The sequence below is a fragment of the Heteronotia binoei genome, chromosome 4 (genome assembly GCF_032191835.1).
Source record: "Heteronotia binoei isolate CCM8104 ecotype False Entrance Well chromosome 4, APGP_CSIRO_Hbin_v1, whole genome shotgun sequence".
In the NCBI taxonomy this organism is placed as follows: Eukaryota; Metazoa; Chordata; class Lepidosauria; order Squamata; family Gekkonidae; genus Heteronotia; species Heteronotia binoei.
The window spans coordinates 117,090,582-117,108,969 of NC_083226.1; the positions used below are offsets into that span (position 1 = coordinate 117,090,582).

General features: G+C 41.7%; 1 protein-coding gene across 1 annotated transcript in view; it reads right to left on the reverse strand.

Moving 5' to 3' along the window:
- LOC132569508 (uncharacterized) overlaps positions 1-18,388 on the reverse strand; it is a 151,631-nt gene that overhangs the window by 37,944 nt on the left and 95,299 nt on the right. Inside the window, exon 10 of the mRNA XM_060235648.1 lies at positions 6,082-6,240. Within this exon, the coding sequence (XP_060091631.1) occupies positions 6,082-6,240 (159 nt within the window). The remainder of the gene's footprint in view (positions 1-6,081; positions 6,241-18,388) is intronic.

An 18,388-nucleotide genomic window follows, 5' to 3' on the forward strand; every position in this document is an offset into this window, starting at 1 on the left:
CACAGTTGCTCTTTTTCCTCCTCATGAGTCTTGAGGTTTGCTCTTTCTCCGCCGCATGGTGTGTGAGAGTTTGCTCTAATTCCTGTTTTTGCATCTTTAACTGTTGCTTTTGCTGCTTAACTTGTTCCCTGAGCTGCTTAATCATAGCCGAGCTGTCCTGCAAGGCTGTGAACAACCCCCACGATGCAAAGAGATCTCTCGTTCCTGAGCTGATCTTCTTGTTAACACAGTGGTCCTCAAACGTGTCCCGAAAGAATTGGAGGGAGTCAGGGTTTGTGAAAACTCCCGACTTTCAAGGGTTGTTTCCCTTCTTCACAAGCCACTTCTCTAGCTTGGGAAGCTCCTGTTCTTTCTTCACCCAAAAATCCATGGTGACACATGGGTTGGCTGCTTTAATTACGTTCCCTGTTTGCCTAGTGGAGTGCTGATGCCTACCAGCGATTTCCGTTCTAGGACTTGGTGCCCGATGCTAAGGTCACTTGTGGTAGCTAATTGCGGGCCCCGGGACTTTTGGTTCCTAGAGAGTTGGCATCGGCTAGCCTAGGACTTTGCTTGGTGCCTGGGGGGCCAACGCTTGTTGGATCTCCTCCTGGACTTTTCTCACTGCCCTATGCTGCGGACGCTTGCGCATACAAAGCGGACCCTCGGGACTTAAATGAGTGCCTTAAACTGACACACAGTTTTCAGGACTTAATTTATGTGCTGCCCAGAGCTGATCCATTAACTGCCCAGCTCTACGGTCTTCTACATGTGTGGATGCATGTACAGTGTGTGTGCATGTGTGGACTAAGCTCCAAGTAAAGAGAAAAAGGGGAAGGGTTCTCTATCCGATCTTAAACAGTCCTGACCTATCCTGACATTCCCTCCCCAGACAGACGCGTTCAGAAAGGCCTCGGGACAACGGCCGGACTTCACGAGACTCCCCCCTTGCGTTCTAGCCAAGCCTAGTCCTTTTGCAAGGTGCAGCAGGAGAGTCTGCGCTGAATGATAGAGCGGAGCAGCCCAACCCACAATATAGAAATGCTCGCTAGAGCCATTCACACAGATCACAATCACTCATTCATTCACACAACAGCCTAGCTAGCAAGACTTTCTGGATGATGTAATCCCACGTCTGGCTGTGTGAAGACACGCGTATCGACTCGCATGCGTTCACACAGTCAGGGTTGTCCAATGCTTTCTCCATGAATATCTGTAAGCCAAAATGCCCTCAAAACGAGATTGGGGAATTGTCAGGTCGGCAACTGGCTCACAGGATCTTTTACCTGTGTATACAGGATTCCACATCCAGAAAAGTAATGCTTAAAATATTAGGGACTCTATTAAGTAAAACCATTAAAATTTATTAAGAAAAATATAGTCTTCTATACAAGATAAAATACTCATAAAATCACACATTCAGTCCTAGGAAACATAGATAGAGAGATAGGGGAACACATGGGTAGACAAACAGGGTGATATTTACCTATCATAGTCTTCAAGGAAGGCTCCAATGGCGAAGAGCGAGGAAGGGGGAGAAGGGACCCGAAACTGATCAGGAATTGGGGATGGATCTATGCAGCAGAATTGGGATACTGATAGAAGCACACCTGTGGGTAGCTAGTCCACAGATTATAAGGACTCTCTTGAGCCCTTAGGAGATGGGAGGTGCGAGGGAGGAGAAAAATGGTCAGCTGATGCATGACCTCCCAAAAAGGGGAGTTATTGCAGTGACCATAAGGGCTGGACTACTGCGACAACCAATAGGAAGTTCATTGGTGGCACCTAATTGGGTGCCCATTCTTGACCAATGGACTGGCTTGGATCCTGGATACCTGAGTAAACTTTCAGGTTGAAATGGACCAAGAGGAGGCTCCAAAATGACAGTTGGGGAGAAGAACAGAGGAGATTACTGGGTGGGGAGATACTTAGGACTATTAGACTTATCTAAAAGGGTGACAATAGAGAGTCAAATCATGGCCTAGGTAACACCCAATTTACACAAAGGAACTTGGCTCTGGCTGAAGATGGTCTTCCTCTTCTTCTGCCTTCCCCTTGGCACCAGTCTTTGTCTTGAGTTCCGTTGGACAAAGAAAGTGGCGGTTGGACGATTAACCACTCCTGGGGTGGGTAGATTGCTTGTAGGCACAGGTGACATCTGGTGTGTACGTGAGCCGTCCGCTTTGCTGGAATGGAGTCAAGCCTGGTAAAAAGATGGCTGCGTGTGGTGTTAGCCCTCCACGGTGGATTCCATAGTCAGCGCTTCAAAACCGTTTGCCTGGATAGCTCCTGGTGGCGCAGTCTCTTCCGCTCCATGGCTGGGATGGACGTCATATGCAACGACGGGGAAGTCTTCCGTTCTCCTGTTGGGCACTCTGGTACCGGTCTTGAGTGCCTTAGTAGCATCATGGCTGCTTGTACATCATAAGTCCCTTTTGCCCCTGGATAGGTTTACTCACACTCTCTGGCCAGATGTGTGCGAGTCACTTCTCCAGGTGCTCTGGCAACCAAGCTGGTAATTACGATGTTCTGTAAGGGGGGGTTTCCTCACATTTATTGCTTTTATATTATTTTTGTAAAGTATTTCATGCTCAGAATTGGATTTTAAATAATTTGTATTAATGGAAGCTTTCCTATTTAGAAGCATACAAGAAGCAGTCTTATACTGTCAGGCTATTCACCACCTTGCCAACACTATTTAGCTTGATTTGCTGAAGCTCTACAGGGGTCTCAGGCACACAGTGCTCTACTCCCACTATACAAAATCCTTTTATCCAGAGACAACAAGGGTTAAACTTGAGACCAACCTTGCTTATTGCATCAAAATGCCTTAACATTGGGTTAAATCCCTCCTTGCCTCCCTCTTCAAAGGGTAAAGATTAGCAAAAGCTTCATTAACCTCAATTCTAGAAGAGATGTAGAACTCAATTTAACCATGCACATTCTCAAACTTCAGCTTAATAAGCCTTCCCAGTGTCAGAAAAAAAAAGTTTTACTTCTTTCACAGTACAGTTACGATGAGGAACTAGAAAGCAGTTTGTAACCTTTCTTCTCCCCTCAAACCTACGGAGTTAGAGAAAACTGTCATTACAATATTGACACTTAACAGTGTCATTCTAAGCAAAGCTACACCCTTCTAAATACAGTGAATTAAATGAGTTTAAGAGAAGATGGTGGCATGGTATAGCCCAATCCCATCAGATCTCAGAAGCTAAGCAGGGATGGTACTTTGAAGGAAGACCAGCAAGGAAGATTCTGCAGAGGAAGGCAATGGCAAACCACTTCTGCTTCTCACTTGTCTTGAAAGCCTCTTGCTGGAGTTGCTCTAAGTTGGCTATGACTTGACAGCACTTTACACACACACATAAGCTTAGACAGGTGTAACTTAGTTTAGAATAGCACTGTAAAGTTTCAGCTGAGAAAGAAAGAAAAATATGAATGACTACAATCCAAAGAAGTTATATGCACACTGAGAAGAGCTGTTCATCCAGCCTACAGATTTATGTGGTGCTTCTGCCACAGGAGTTTCCTCTACCAAAGAGCAAAGTCCCAAGATCAATTGAAAATGCAGACTGCCTCTTCAGTTGCAAAAGTAGCTGTGACAGAATAAACAAGGCTCAAATAGCCTGTTTTGTTTTCTCACGATCTATACACACACGCAAGAACTTAGGCAGAAGAAACACATTTCCTGATTCTTTTCCTTCTTGATTTTCCTCTTTGCCTTTCCCTGGCAGTACTTGTAGACCTCCTTCTCTCCCAACCTATTTTTCCTGTTTCTTCCCCTAGTGGCCTCTGCCCCACACCTCCCTTAACCACCCACCATTTTCTGTTCTCCCTCAACTTCACCTTCCATTTTTAGCTACTCTCCCCTCCCACCATTATCTTCTTCTCCCCTCCAGTCTGTCTCCTCCCCACACCCTCCTCCACACACAAACAGAGGCATAGAATGTTTGTCATGGGTTGCCTATCGATACCCAATATTAACATTGAGATCTCACACTGTAATCTTGTGTGACTCCATTGCACACTGTTCTTAAAGAAGCAAACACTGCTTCCATGATAAGGGGGGGGGTGTCTTAACCCAAATGTGCTTTAGCATTTTAGATTTTTCTGCAAACTGGGGTCTTCTCTCAGGCTTGTAAAAGGATCCCCCCATTTGTCCCTGCTCCTGCTGCATGAATTCTTTGATCAACACTCTGTGGCCTGGTTCAGAATTATATCAGACATTTTACATTGCAGCCTGTATCATGGGGGGAAAATCCATATATTATTTGCAGCAGTCTCAAGCCAGACGGTCAAAAAGGCCTCACTATCAGATTCTTAGCTAGAAGGGATGTGCTAAATTGCCAAACATCTGGTCATGAAACACATAGGACTGTGCAAACCCAAGCTTTAAGAAGTCCAACTCCTAGGTGACGCAACATTTGGATGAAAGACAAAAGGCACGATCATAGCCAGAGTCAGACTGTATTTTCAGCAGGGGAGGGAAAGGGGTGGGGGAGGAGGACTATAATTCCAACAGACAGACATGTACATAAAGTTTGTCTATTCCTTATAAAGAACTTGCCATTAGCCTATTAAGAATTGCTAGCAATTTGTCTCGTTAACTAACTAAAATATATTTGAACAAGGATTAATGTATAAAGGTAAAATCTTGAAAAATGTTTAAGACAACATTCAAGTGCAATGCCAAGCTAAACCATGGTTTAGAGCAATAGCTAGCAAATTTGATTAATTTATACCCCACCTTGTTCCCCACTGAAGATCCAAAGTGGCTTATGTTATTCTCCTCTCCTCCAATTTATCCTCACAACAACCCTGTGTAGTTTGAGAGTATGACTGGCCTGTGGTCACCAGCGAACTTCCATGGCATGAGTAGGGATTCAAATCTGAGTCTCCCAGTCCTACAGCCTTAACCACCATACCACACTGACTATGAAACAGTAGCTTGAATCTGGTATGGTAAAATGTGCTTTGGTATTACATCCATGACAAATCATGAGCTGAGATATTCCTCCACTTTGGAGATGGGCTCAGACTGAGCATTACAGAAAATCACAAGTGGCTCTCATTGGCAGTTTCTAAAGAACTCCCCCTTATTACCCACAGCCCTGATACAGCCTTATCTCAACTCCGTAGAGCATGTTTATAAAAATGACTCTCTGGGAGATGTAGCCAGTGATCTACTCCACCATGTCAGTCTCATATCCAATGGAAAAAAACAATCCCCAGAAGCATTTATTGCAAATTACAATAAAACAGATAGAAATCTTAACATGGAATTTTTCTGGAGCTTGGCTTGGCTTACCAAGAGCAGCCCAAAGATCTCCATCACTGTATTGCTGTGGTTGCCCAAAAGCAACAGACCTGCACACTGAAGGTTTGCCAGCAGTACAGTAAGATGAGAAGTTTGTGAGAGCACACACCGAAGAAAAATGGGCACGGAACCGAGGAGTTTAAACTGTGGTCCCTGTACGTCTTCCACAACCACTAATTGGTGATACATCTGAGCTCTTGTTAAAGTATGCTTTTCTCCCCTGAAGTTGCCCGCCTTCTTGGTACTGTAATTTTTGATTTTCAAACCCCTTTGGCTCCTGAATTGGGAAGGGTGGGAGGAGTGAGAAAATCCACAACCCATCTTCTGAAGTGCAATCATAAACATGGTTATACCATACTAAGTCTACTGAAATCAGTAAGCTTGTTGGTGGTAGTGGGACGTACCGTCAAGTTGTAGCTGACTTACGGTGACCCTGTAGGGTTTCCAAGGCAAGAGATGTTCAGAGATGGTTTGCCATGGCCTGCCTATGCATAGCAACCCTGGACTTCCTTGGTAGTCTCTCATTCAATTACTAACAAGGACCAACCCTGCTTAGCTTCCAAGATCTGACGAGAGGTAACGTTTGCTTAGGACTGTTGTACAGGCTTGCATTTCCTGACTTTCACTGGAAAGCCCACTGCACTGCAACCAGACAACAACTGAACACTGTTTATACATTGCTCCTTGAAAAAGTTAGAGCAAGGAATAACTCAGCACTGGCTGCTAAGTAGGTCAGAAGCTCTTAAAAAATAATTTTAAGCTCCAGTACACCTTCATTTCCTCACCTGTTGCATTGCCATTTGCCTGGAATAATTCTGAGCCTTCACCAGAGCTTCTGCTGCCCTTTTGGCCCGTTGCTGAGGGCCACCCTTAGGGAAGGCTGGAAGTGTTGCAAGCACATTCTCTACAGTAAACTCCTGGTTCAAAGAGCACTCCAATATTTCCTACAAAAGACATATAGAAAGCATTTCATATGACAATACAGCATGCATTAATTTCTTCCACAAGATCCTTGGGGAGACAAATACAAAATACGTGGAGTGTAAAATATGTGTTAATAGCTACAGTGTGAGCATTCTGAACAGAATGGAACAGGTGGGGCTATTTTCTCTCCATGATATTTAAGCCCTGGAGCTAAATGGAAAGACTTGCTGGTTCAAACAGTTTGCATGACTAGGATGTTTCTGCTCTGTGAACCTGACCCTAGCCAAACCCAGATCTGCCTTGACCTTAGAGCTGCTCTGAAGGCCAGACCCAGCCTCCAGCTACTGCACAGATCCCTGCTCCCAATGAGTTTGCAGATCTCTTCAGGACCCTGTTGCTAAAACCAGAATACTCTTTATTCAATCCATATCCACCTCCTCTATAATCACTTGGCTGATTCTCAAGTGTTTACAGGTTACTCTTTCAGCACACCTTATCAATCTCTCTGTGTACTTCATGCTGTATAACTACTTGGTTTATCTCACTTACAATAACTGATGTGTGCAACTGAAGAAAGGAAGCTTAGAGGGACACTAAGCTATGGTGATTGCCCCATCATCCTTACCTGTGCTCTACTAGCAAGATCATGAGCAAGATGCAGTCTTAAAGAACTCTCTGCTGCATTCCCACTGGGTTTCCTATCATAAAGATACCCAAGACGAGCTTACCAGGAAGTGGAGAGGGTCAGACTATCACAAAGAGAACACAGATACAACTGAAACACTCTGTTTTTATTGACCACCACCAGTCGCTGAATGAGTTCTGATAGCATTACAGAGGAACGAGGGTCACTCCCTGTATTGTAATTGCAGGCCAGTGTGGTGAAGTGGATACAGTTGCAGACTAGCATCCTGGGTGACCCAGGTTTCAATCCCCATTTTTACCATGGAAGCTCACTGGGTGATCTTAGGTCCATCACAAATTCTCAGCCTGGCCTACCTCACAGGGTAATGGTTTGAGAAAATTGATGCAAGGAGAAGGATGTTCTAAAAGCTGTTGAGTCCCAATGGGAGAGAAAAGTGGGATATAAATGAATAAATGTGAATGCACCCATGTGCCTTTGAAAGTTATGTGATTCATGGTAGCTTTCTCAATGACTATGCCTCCATGTTGTGCAAAAGCTGCACCTGTTATCATTTGTCAATCAGCTTTTAAAATCTCAGGAGCCCTGAAGAAACGAAAGAACTCCCAGACTGCAACAGGTGTGCTTTGCACTGGTCACCGCTGCTGTAATACATCTTGCTTGCTTGTGGTATGTGCACATACCACAAGCAAGCAAGATGTATTACAGAAGTATGTTTGTTGTGTCTTTGCAACTTTTAGTTGCATTGTTAGTATCCTATATTCTAAGTAGATAAGGTGGTATATAAATAATTTTTAACCTTCTGTTAGTGCCGGGAACTTAAACTGAATAACTTTTATCATAAATGGTTATGGATAAAATGATTAACAGGAATATATATAACAGATTATTATGTACTGATCTCTTATTGTTTACACAGTGGTCAGCATTTTAAACATCTCAAAAATGCAGGTACTTCAGGTCTCAGAACAAATAGCAACTTTAAGATAAAACCAGATCCTAAACTCTACCTTGTTTACACTCAAATGAGTCCAAGCAACTAGGGCCAGGGTATGGTGCTAAAGGAGTCACTTGTATTGAAAAAGTTGGCTGGTACCCTGTTTCCCTGAAAATAAGACCTACCCAAAAAATAAGCCCTAGCAGGATTTCTATGCATTTGTTAAATATAAGCCCTACCTCGATAATAAGACCTACTGATGGGCGTGGCTATGCAGCGTATTTTGGTGCGGAGTGGTAAGGAAGACTGAAATACCTGGAGAGTTATGACAATGTTCCAGAAGATGACTTAACTGTATTTGAATAAATGTAGATTGTTGTATCATACTTAATAAAAAATAAGACATCCCCTGAAAATAAGCCCTAGTGTGTCTTCTTGAGAAAAAACAAACATAAGACAGTGGGCGATTTCCCATACAGTTTACCGAGAAGCGAAGTCCCTCCTCACCGCGCAGCGTGTGCTCGGATTTCCCACCAACTGCTCCGCGGATTCAGGAAGTGCTGCACCTTTTGTGTTGCTAACGTAAACTAGGGTTTTAGCGATTTCCATTTGAGATGCAAAAGGTGCGGCACTTCCTGAATCCGCGGAGCAGTTGGTGGGAAATCCGAGCAGACGCTGCGCGGTGAGGAGGGACTTCGCTCTTTGGTATACTGTGTGGGAAATTAAAAAGTGTCTTATTTTCAGGGAAACACGGTACTCAGTGGCTTTCACTGAGGTCTATAGGCCAAAGTAACAAAGTTTCAGCCAGAGACAAAGATGTTATACTCACTCTTTCACAGGCTGAGGAGGCATTGGCTGGTAAACCTTGAAGTTTTTCTCTTTCTAGTCACAATTTCTTTAGCAACTGCATTGCCCTGTTCTGTGTATCATTCCCTGCCTATAAACAATGCCTTTAGATATCTGTATCCCCTGTGAAGGAAAAGTTTCAACCAGACTAGAGAGTCATACTATAAGTAAAGCCCAAAGACGTAATCTCTTTGAATTATTCATGTTTTGGTTTTAAAACTGCTGTTTGAGACAAACCAGAGTAATTAGCTACAGAATTATATGCTATTAACTACTGATTATGTTCACAGTACTTCTGTCTAATCATCCTTCTGTCCATTGTCATGGTTTTTAAAACACAGTATATATCTATAAACCTTGTGATAAGTATTTTCCATATGGAGAGCAGTGCAAGCAAAGTTAAAAATATAGTCTACTAAAAAGGTATAATTAGCTGTCAGATTCTTAATGACTAAATTGCTCATGTGTTTCATTTGAAGTTTATGGCTACGTAAGTGCTACAAAACCTCTTGAAAATGTACAATTAATAATTGAAGCCCTAGAGTGAGTTGTGGAGAGAATATTTTTTCAGCAAAGGATTTGGGTGCCATGAATCAGAGGTCAAAACACTATGAACAGTATAATTGATTACAAATCATTGCAACCTGATGTGTGTTTTTGATTTGTGCACTAAAATATAAAACCCTGAATACTGAACTCTCATGAGGAAGGTCTGTCAATTAAAAATGGAACTTATAAATTGGCTGCTTTCTTACTAGCTTTCTGCTTTACAGGCAAGAAACAGAAGCACAGTTTGAGATCTGGATGGAATGACAGAGGCTAGTTTGTTACAAGCCAGGAAGTGTTCAATTCCTGAGCCCTGAGGGAGGGAAGGAAAGAAAAACAATGCATGAGCCTGAGAACTTCCAAGGGCTGTTGTCATACTGACAAGCTGTGGTTTGTTCTTCTATCTAAAAAGCAGTCCTGCTCTTCTCACCCACCCCCACCCCCACTCAGCTCAGTGTATGAGTAGAGCACATTGTTTTACTGTTTGGATTCCCTGCATACTTTGGGATACTTGACAGATGTTAAGTATTATTTTTTTCCTTACAGATAAAGATTTCCAGTAAAAGCCAATGGGCAAGGAGTATCACTGTTACGTTTGTTTTTCAGTAACAGGCTTTTGCAGATGAATTTTTTCAAAAGTCAGGTAGAAGATGACAGACAATGCTGCCCAACACTGAAGGCAATTTCATGCATTCTGTTTTTGAACCCATATTCTCTCTCCTTGTTATCCTGAGGAGTTTTTGCAAAGTGTGTTGTCTATTTTTATCAAAATGCTTCTGTCTTGTAGCGCGAGGTGACTTACAGCTGTTAAATCATATAAAAGAAAAGCACACAGCCCAGCATAGTCACAATACTGTTTTCACAAGTACCTGTCTTAATCATGAGGAGCATGCTGCAAGAGTAACACAGCACTGAAGGAGAAATTGTGATGTTCTACCTTTAAGAAGAATTAAAAAGCAAACACTAAATATGACAAAAGATGGAGAAGGTTGTGTTGTTGTAAAAGCATGAAATGTGGCCAATCTCAGCTGCTGAGATTTCATAAGTAACCTGGTAGAGTTTTAAAAGTGGTGATCCAAAGACAGACTGAATGCACTGGTATTCCATCTTCCCTCAGGAGGACTCCATCAGTAACACTTTAAAGTTCATAGTAGTTTATAGTGTTTATCTTACTACATATGTTTTAAAAGCTGCTATGAGTTCAATCCTGGTGGAAGCTGGGTTCAGGTAGCCAGCTCATGGTTGACTCAGCCTTCCATCCTTCCAAGGTCGGTAAAATGAGAACCCAGATTGCTGTGGGGAAAGTATAGATTCAGGGGTGGCCAATGGTAGTTCTCCAGATGTTTTTTGCCTACAACTCCTATCAGCCCCAGCCATTGGCCATGCTGGCTGGGGCTGATGGAAGTTGTAGGCAAAAAACATCTGGAGAGTTACCGTTGGCCACCCCTGGATAGATGACTGGGAAAGGCAATGGCAAACCACCCCATAAAAGTCTGCCGTGAAAACTTTATGAAAGCAACGTCACCCCAGAGTCGGAAACAACTGGTGCTTGCACAGGGGACTACCTTTATTTTTTTATTTTAAAGATTGGGAACTGAGGCCAATACATCACAGCCTACAACTCACCACCAAGGACATCCATGATGATACAGAAATCAGAACCAGGCCTCTTATAGCCAAATCCAACCCATTGCTCATTTGCCCTAGAAGTTGCTTTTAATTAATTTTCTCAGTATGCTTATGAAAGCATTAGAACCACCAGTTAAATAGCAGTCACTGGAAGACATTACTGTAGAAAGTTGCTGCCACCTACAGGCCAATGGAATTACTGTCTTTACTGTGGAAAGCAACCACATGTTCTGATTTATTGGTGGCAGCAACCTGTTCTCAGTTTGAGATCTGCTTGTTACAAATCCAGATTTGATTTTGATAATCTCTGGCTTGGACTTTGACATCAAGATCATGCTACATTACTTCACTATCTAAAACCCATGGCAGTTCAATAATAAAGCTAGTACTATGGAATGTAATAGAATGTCTTGCAGGCTACATTACCAACAGAGGTTAGGTGTTTGCAGGGGTCGTTTTGTAGAAAAATAGGTGGTGGAGCTCATCCAGGGATTGTTATGCAGCTGTACATACTATTCAATGGACAAGGAGGTGGAACTCTCAGAAAGGTTCAGGAGCTGCACTCCTGTGAGCTCCCACTGAATCTGAGGCCTGTTGTTTGTACTGAATTGGGCATGTTCAATCTGGTGCAGTAAGATATGTTTTGTACTGCCTAACTGGCTGCTGTTTTCTTTCAGCAACTTGGATTATATAATATCACATGTGTCTTTTTTGTTAGAAGGGTGCACAACTAAAAAAAATATACCAGTTGTAAACAAGATACTTATTTGGCTTTATTTAAAATAATTTTCATTGAATGACTGCCCTCCGTTAGATAAATACAATATAAAGCATTAATAGCATGTAGATTCTTTTGATATTCTGATGTTATGGGAAAGCATAGTTCCAGTAAAGTTAACTCCCAAAACAAGTACTTAATATCAATTGAAATGCTAATCCAAGAACATACTGAAGTAATCAGTAAATCTGCACTGGATTTTTGGTAAGAATGTGAGTATATCAGGAAAGAACCACAGCTGTTATCATTACTGAATATCCAGCTGCTGATTTGTCATAACCGACATCCAGAGTGTTTACCACATCCTAAAGGCCTGCTAAAGGAAAGGGAAGAACTAAAATAAAATAACTAGGAAAACTTAAAAGAATATCACGTAGGTTCTTTGGTCTTTGGTCAGTGTGTTGTCAGGTCCCAGGTCTACCAAGTAAAAAGCAAAACTTATAGAAAAATATAGGAACTTTATTTACAAGATAAGAGGGATGGGGAAACACAAAATGAGATGATAAAAACCAAGTAAAACAAACATGCTGTGCACAGAGGAACATAAAAAAAAAATCTTGAGGCAATTTGCCTGCTTCCCTACACTGGACTGTGTAGTCAATTAGCTAATCACATAAACTATACCCACTGACGCTTATGCTGTCAAGCCCACAACATCAGAGAGACGTCTTCAAAGTTCCATCTCCTTTCGACCTTGTTGTGTTGCTACCTTCTTCTTAATATCCTGAAGAAGACTTCTGGCTTCTGACTTGAACAAGTAGAAGCTCCTTTCTTTGTGGGCACCTAGCCTGATTTTATCTTGGCTAGTTGATTGGTTAGCCAATCACTGACGCAATCTAATCTAAAAGCTGTCATCTAGCCTTAGTTTAGATGTTAACCTGTCAAGGCTAGATCTAAACAATCTATGTCACTGTGGGCTGGCTTCACAAGTGTGACAAATTAGTTTCCACCTTAATTGGTTAAGTGCCTATTACCTTGACACAATGCTAGTGGAAATCCTGAAAAACTTACACATACAGACATTGAATACGCAAACATTTAGGTGTCTCTCAGTTTCTTGACAGAGTATTATCAGAAAGTAATAGTTCGATGATTAACTGAGCTTACATTGTACAACTTCAAGGATAAACAAATCTTGTGTGTGTGTTTGTAATATTAGTTTCATATTTTAGACTTCTGCATTTCTTTCATTATTAATTACAATAATTACAAAAAATGGATGTTTTGTAATTGTCTTGATAAAAATGAAAAATGTCTGAACTGAAAAGTCTATAATGAAAACTCATGTTTGTTTGCTTTGTTTTGGTTTCTTTCATTACTAGTTTCAGTTCTACAAAGCAGAAAATATTTTCCCAAAAAGGCCATAGAGTGACCTTAGGGAGCATGGGGAAGAGATGCTCTGAGTTTTCTGGATTGAGTGCAAGCTAAAACCACTAAGATAACATACATGTATGAGGTATTCCAATGAAACTCTGCCCCCTTCTCCCAATACCCTGCCCAGCTATTCCAAATTTCCCCTTGCAGTCTGAACTTCCCTGCTTGCCTGCTGCTTTCAGACTTAATCAGCCCTCCAAGCAATTCTACCTCAAGGACCACCTGCTGTTGCCCACCAGCCCAGCTGTCTTCCTCTTGTGCTACTGAATGGCCTTATCAGTGTGCTACTGTTCTTCAAGTGGCTGCAATGTTATCTGTGTCACTGTTTGGAACCTTTACCATAATTTCTTCCATAGACTTTAATGGGAAACATGGATGCCTCATTGCCTCAAAACATGAAAGTATAGACCTGAGAAAAGGAATGAGTGTCCTCCATTGAAACCAATGGAAAATAATAAAAAAAAACAAAATTATGAAAACTAAACAATAATAAAACTATTTAAAAAACCAAACCATATGAAACAACTCAATTAATGAAGCAGCCCTTTTGGAATCATTAACAAAACAAATTAAATAAACTCCCATGCACGTCATAGACAGACAGATACACTGGGACTGTTTCTGCACATGTGCAAACCACCACATTGACATTCTTAAATCATTAACCTTGTAAAACTTTCTGTACAACTTCTGGCTATTCCAGGAATTGCTCCAAAATTTATTGTCCCATTACGCCATATTTTCTGGATCCGCTTTTCCCATTATTTTGTCCCCTTCAGGTATTAATCCATAGTTTTTCAGGGTGGAATTCCCAAAATTGAATTTTGTTTCCTACCATCCTTTTGTGGTGTCAGCATTGCATGTACAGCCATCCTCTACTCAAGTCCTCCAAACAATTTTTGTTGTTCAGTCGCACAGTCGAGTCCGACTCTTTGAAACACCGTGGACAAAGTCCTCCTGTCTTCCACCATCCTCCAAAGTCTGCTCAAATTTGTGTTTATTAATCAGTAACGATGTCCAGCCATCACATATTTTGCCACCCCCTTCTTTTGCCTTCTGTCTTTCCCAGCATCAGGGTCTTCTCTATTGAGTGCTCCCTTCTCATTTGGTGGCCAAAGTATTTGAGCTTCAGCTTCAGCATCTGACCTTCCAGGGAACAGTCTGGGTTGATTTCCCTTAGGACTGACTGATTTGATCTTCTTGCAGTCCAAGGGACTCTCAAGATTCTTCTCCAGTACCACAGCTCAAAAGCATCTATTCTTCTGAGCTCGGCCTTCCTTATGGTCAAACTCTCATAGCCATACACTACTACTGGGAATACCATTGCTTTGACTATACAGACTTTTGTTGGCAGGGTAATGTCTCTACTTTTTATTATACTGCCCAGGTTCACCATAGCTGTCCTCCCAAAGAGCAAATGTCTTTTAATTTCATGGCTAAAGTCACCATCTGCAGTGATCTTGGATCCTAGAAATGTGAAGTCTGTCACTACTTCCATGTCTTCCCCTTCTATTTGCCAAAGGTGTGATGGGGTCGGATGCCATGATCTTAGTTTTTTTGATGTTGAGTTTCAAGCCTACTTTTGTGCTCTCCTCTTTAACCCGCAACAAGAGGTTCTTCAGGTCTTCCTCACTTTCTGCCATTAGAGTGTTGTCATCTGCATATCTGAGCTTGTTGATGTTTTCCCCGGCAATCTTAATTCTGACTTCTGCTTCATCCAGGCCAGCATTCCACATGATGTACTCTGCATATAAATTAAATAAGCAGGGTGACAATATACATCCTTGTCGAACTTCTTTTCCTATTCTAAACCAATCAGTTGTTCCATATCCTGTTCTGACCGTTGCTTCTTGACCCTTATACAGGTTTCTCAGGAGACATGTGAGGTGGTCTGGTACTCCCATCTCTTTAAGGACTTGCCACAGTTTGTTGTGATCCACACAATCAAAGGCTTTAGCGTCATCAATGAAACAGAAATAGACGTTTTTCTGGTACTTCCGTGCTTTCTCCATAATCCAGCGAATGTTGGCAATTTGATCTCTTGTTCCTCTACCTCTCCGAAACCCAGCTTGAACTTCTGGTAGTTCCCGATCTACATACTGCTGAAGCCTAGCTTGTAGGAACTTTAACATGACCATGCTGGCATGTGAAATGAGTGCAATGGTGCGATAGTTTGAACATTCTTTGGCATTACGCTTCTTTGGGATTGGAATATAAACTGACCTTTTCCAATCCTGTGGCCACTGTTGCGTTTTCCAAATTTGTTGACATACTGTGTGCATCACTTTAACAGCATCATCTTCTATGACTTTGAATAGCTCAACTGGGATATCGTCATCTCCGCTCGCTTTGTTGTTAGTAATGCTTTCTAAGGCCCATTTGACTTCACACTCCAGGATGTCTGGCTCAAGGTCAGCGATTTCACTGTCATGGTTGCCGGACTGATTTATTTTTAAGCATATTTTTTTTATTGTGTTATGACACTGATTTTTGCTAACATAATATTGTTGCATTATAACACAGGAACAAAATGAGCAGTGAAGTTTAATATAGCCTTCTCCATGAAGTTCTTTTCTTTTTAACTTTTTTTTCAAAAAAATTTGTGGGCAGGTTTTGTTGCCATGCAATTGTATTTTTTATTATCTCCCCTTTTCTCGTTCCCAATGCTCCCTGTGTATTCAGTCTTTTAAACATTTGATAACAATGGAATTATATAATTTATCTGATAATTATGGAAACAAAACATACGCAGTATTTCCATTTAGCATATTTTATAATTAAATGGTTATAATAATATTATGAATTCATGCATAATGTTCGATAATTGCAAAAGGAGTACTATTTTCCTTAGGATTTTGTGGAAATCTTTGTTGGCCATTTTGTTAATTGGCAACTAACGAGGAATGCAGGACCTCTGAAATGATTGCAACTATACTGTTCCCCATGATTCTTGGGCATGCATGAATACTAAGCACAGACCAGAGAATCGCAGCATCACAAACCCTTTCCAATGTGCTGGCTAGAATTCAAACTTCCGCCAATAGCAAATACAGCTGGGTGTGGCAAGAATCCAAATAGCCAATCAACAGTGAGCCTTCTTCCATTCTACATCCAGTCTTTTTTGGACAGTATTATGATACAATGTTACTGGACATATACACAAAAATTTTAACTTTGCTGACAAAGTACATGATGCAATAGCTGCATGACCCCTTTTCAAAGGAAGTGTAAAACACAATAATAATAATAATAATAATAATAATAATAATAATAATAATAATAATAATAATAATAATAATAATAATAATAATAATAACTTTTTATTTGTATCCCGCCCTCCCCGCAAGCAGGCTCAGGGCGGCTCACAACACATGAATACAGTATACAATAAAACCATGTGCAGTCAATTATAAATTCATATACAATTCAATATAAAATCATCCTTAAAAACATTAAAATTACATTAGAGTTAAGATTATGGTGCTATAATTAAGATCTTTCATAAATTCCAGTGATTAGAACATAAAACATAGGACGTATCCAACAGGACTTTCTGGCTCAGTTTATGTGAAGGCTGTTTTAAAGAGGTGGGTCTTACAGGCCCTGCGGAATTGATCTAAGGGATGGGTCAGATCCCATTTTTTTTTTTAAAGGCCTGATATAAATGCCCTTTTGTGGAAGGGGTGCTGGAAAGTCAGAGCATCAGCAGGGGATTCAATTTGCCGGGAAACAGCAGCAACACTGAAGTGTGGGAAACATCACACGAGTAATAGATGTATCCCATTTTCTAACCTGAAGTAGTTGAGTCTTTTTTTTGCATTAATATGAATAGGAATTTTTTTTAACTTTTAAGCGTTCATTGTTTTGTGCTCTTGTAGAACTGAGTAGCCTGTTTTCTCCAACAGTATTCTAACCTGTTTAAAGATTTTAAATCCCATTGACTAATTTATATTCTTGTAGGTTTGAGAGAATCTATGCTTGTTTAAAAAGAAAAAGAAAAGCAACATTGCTTTCTGGAGACCAACAACAGGAAAGGAACTGTATGAACACTATAGCCATGCCAAGGTCAGTAATAACTTCCAGGAGGGAGGGAGGTTAGTAACACACATATTTCACGGAACAATTATTATGTTAACTTACTCATGTTGCTTTTGATAGGAATATATGATACGTTACTTACTGGAATGTGAAAGCACAATCCCTTCATACATCATCTAAAATGAAATTGCCTCTGGAGATATCCAGATATATTGGCTTATACACTGGATTTCTCCTTAATAGTTTGAGACTGCCGTTTGTGAGATAGCATGCCAGAATAAGCACATCTGATTGGCTAATTGTAACACTTGTCCCTTTTCTTAGTGTTATAAATTTAAGTTTTTTTCAGATAGGTCAATTTCAAAGCTTATGCTGTGAAAAGGGAATCCTTCATGAATTGACGGAGTCCTAGAGCACTCCTTACTCTGCAGATCACCCAGAAGGTCTCCCACAACATGCAACAAGGGACCAGTAGACCAGTACCCTGCTCCTGATAGATCTTCTGTCAGTTATCCACAAAACCTTCTCAGGCAACCATGAGGACTGAAGAGAAAAATCTGGATGTCTAGACAGACTTAGAAGAAAAATCAGGCAGAGCACTCCTTGGCAATGAAAGTAGTGTACTGCTTTGCAGATCCAGTGGCTTTTAAGGATTACAAAGAGGAACCGCTATGAGAATTCTTAGGAGAATTCCCAGAGAAGAACCAGTGAGCTCAAGAACAAAAGTAGGTAAGAGGCAAGCAAAGTTAATGACTAGATCATCTATACCAGAGGCCCCCAACCTTTTTTATCTTGGGGACAAACCCCAGGGCTGGCCGGCCCACCACAGCCCCAGAGCCGGCGGCTACCCCCCACCACCTGTGGCGCCTCATTCTCCCCCCGTTTCCTCCTCCCTCCTCTGCCCCACCCCCCGCAGCCTTGCTGCCAACCCCCTTGCAGCCTCATAGCCCCATTTTTACCACTTTAAGGCCAGGGAAGGTGAAGCGCCTTCCAGACCGACCTCCCCCCCCAACAATCAGCTGATCCAATCGGCCGGGAAAACCACGGCAGCATGGCTGCTTCAGCAGTTGCTTGCCACTGCTACCGCGGTTTTCCCCACTGATTGGATCAGCTGATCAGCAGGGGACGGGGGAGGTCAGCCTGGAAAGCACTTCATGGCACCTTCCCCAGTCTTTAAAGTGGTATAAACAGGGGATGGCGAGGATGCATGGGGGGGTGACGAGGCTGCGCAGAGGGGTGGGCGGGCAGCTGCGCGGCCCACTTGGAAACAGGCCACGGACGGGGACCGTCCACAGCCCAGGGGTTGGGAACCCCTGATCTATACAGACCTATGCATGAAAAATGATGAAGACTGATTACATACCCACAAAACAAACT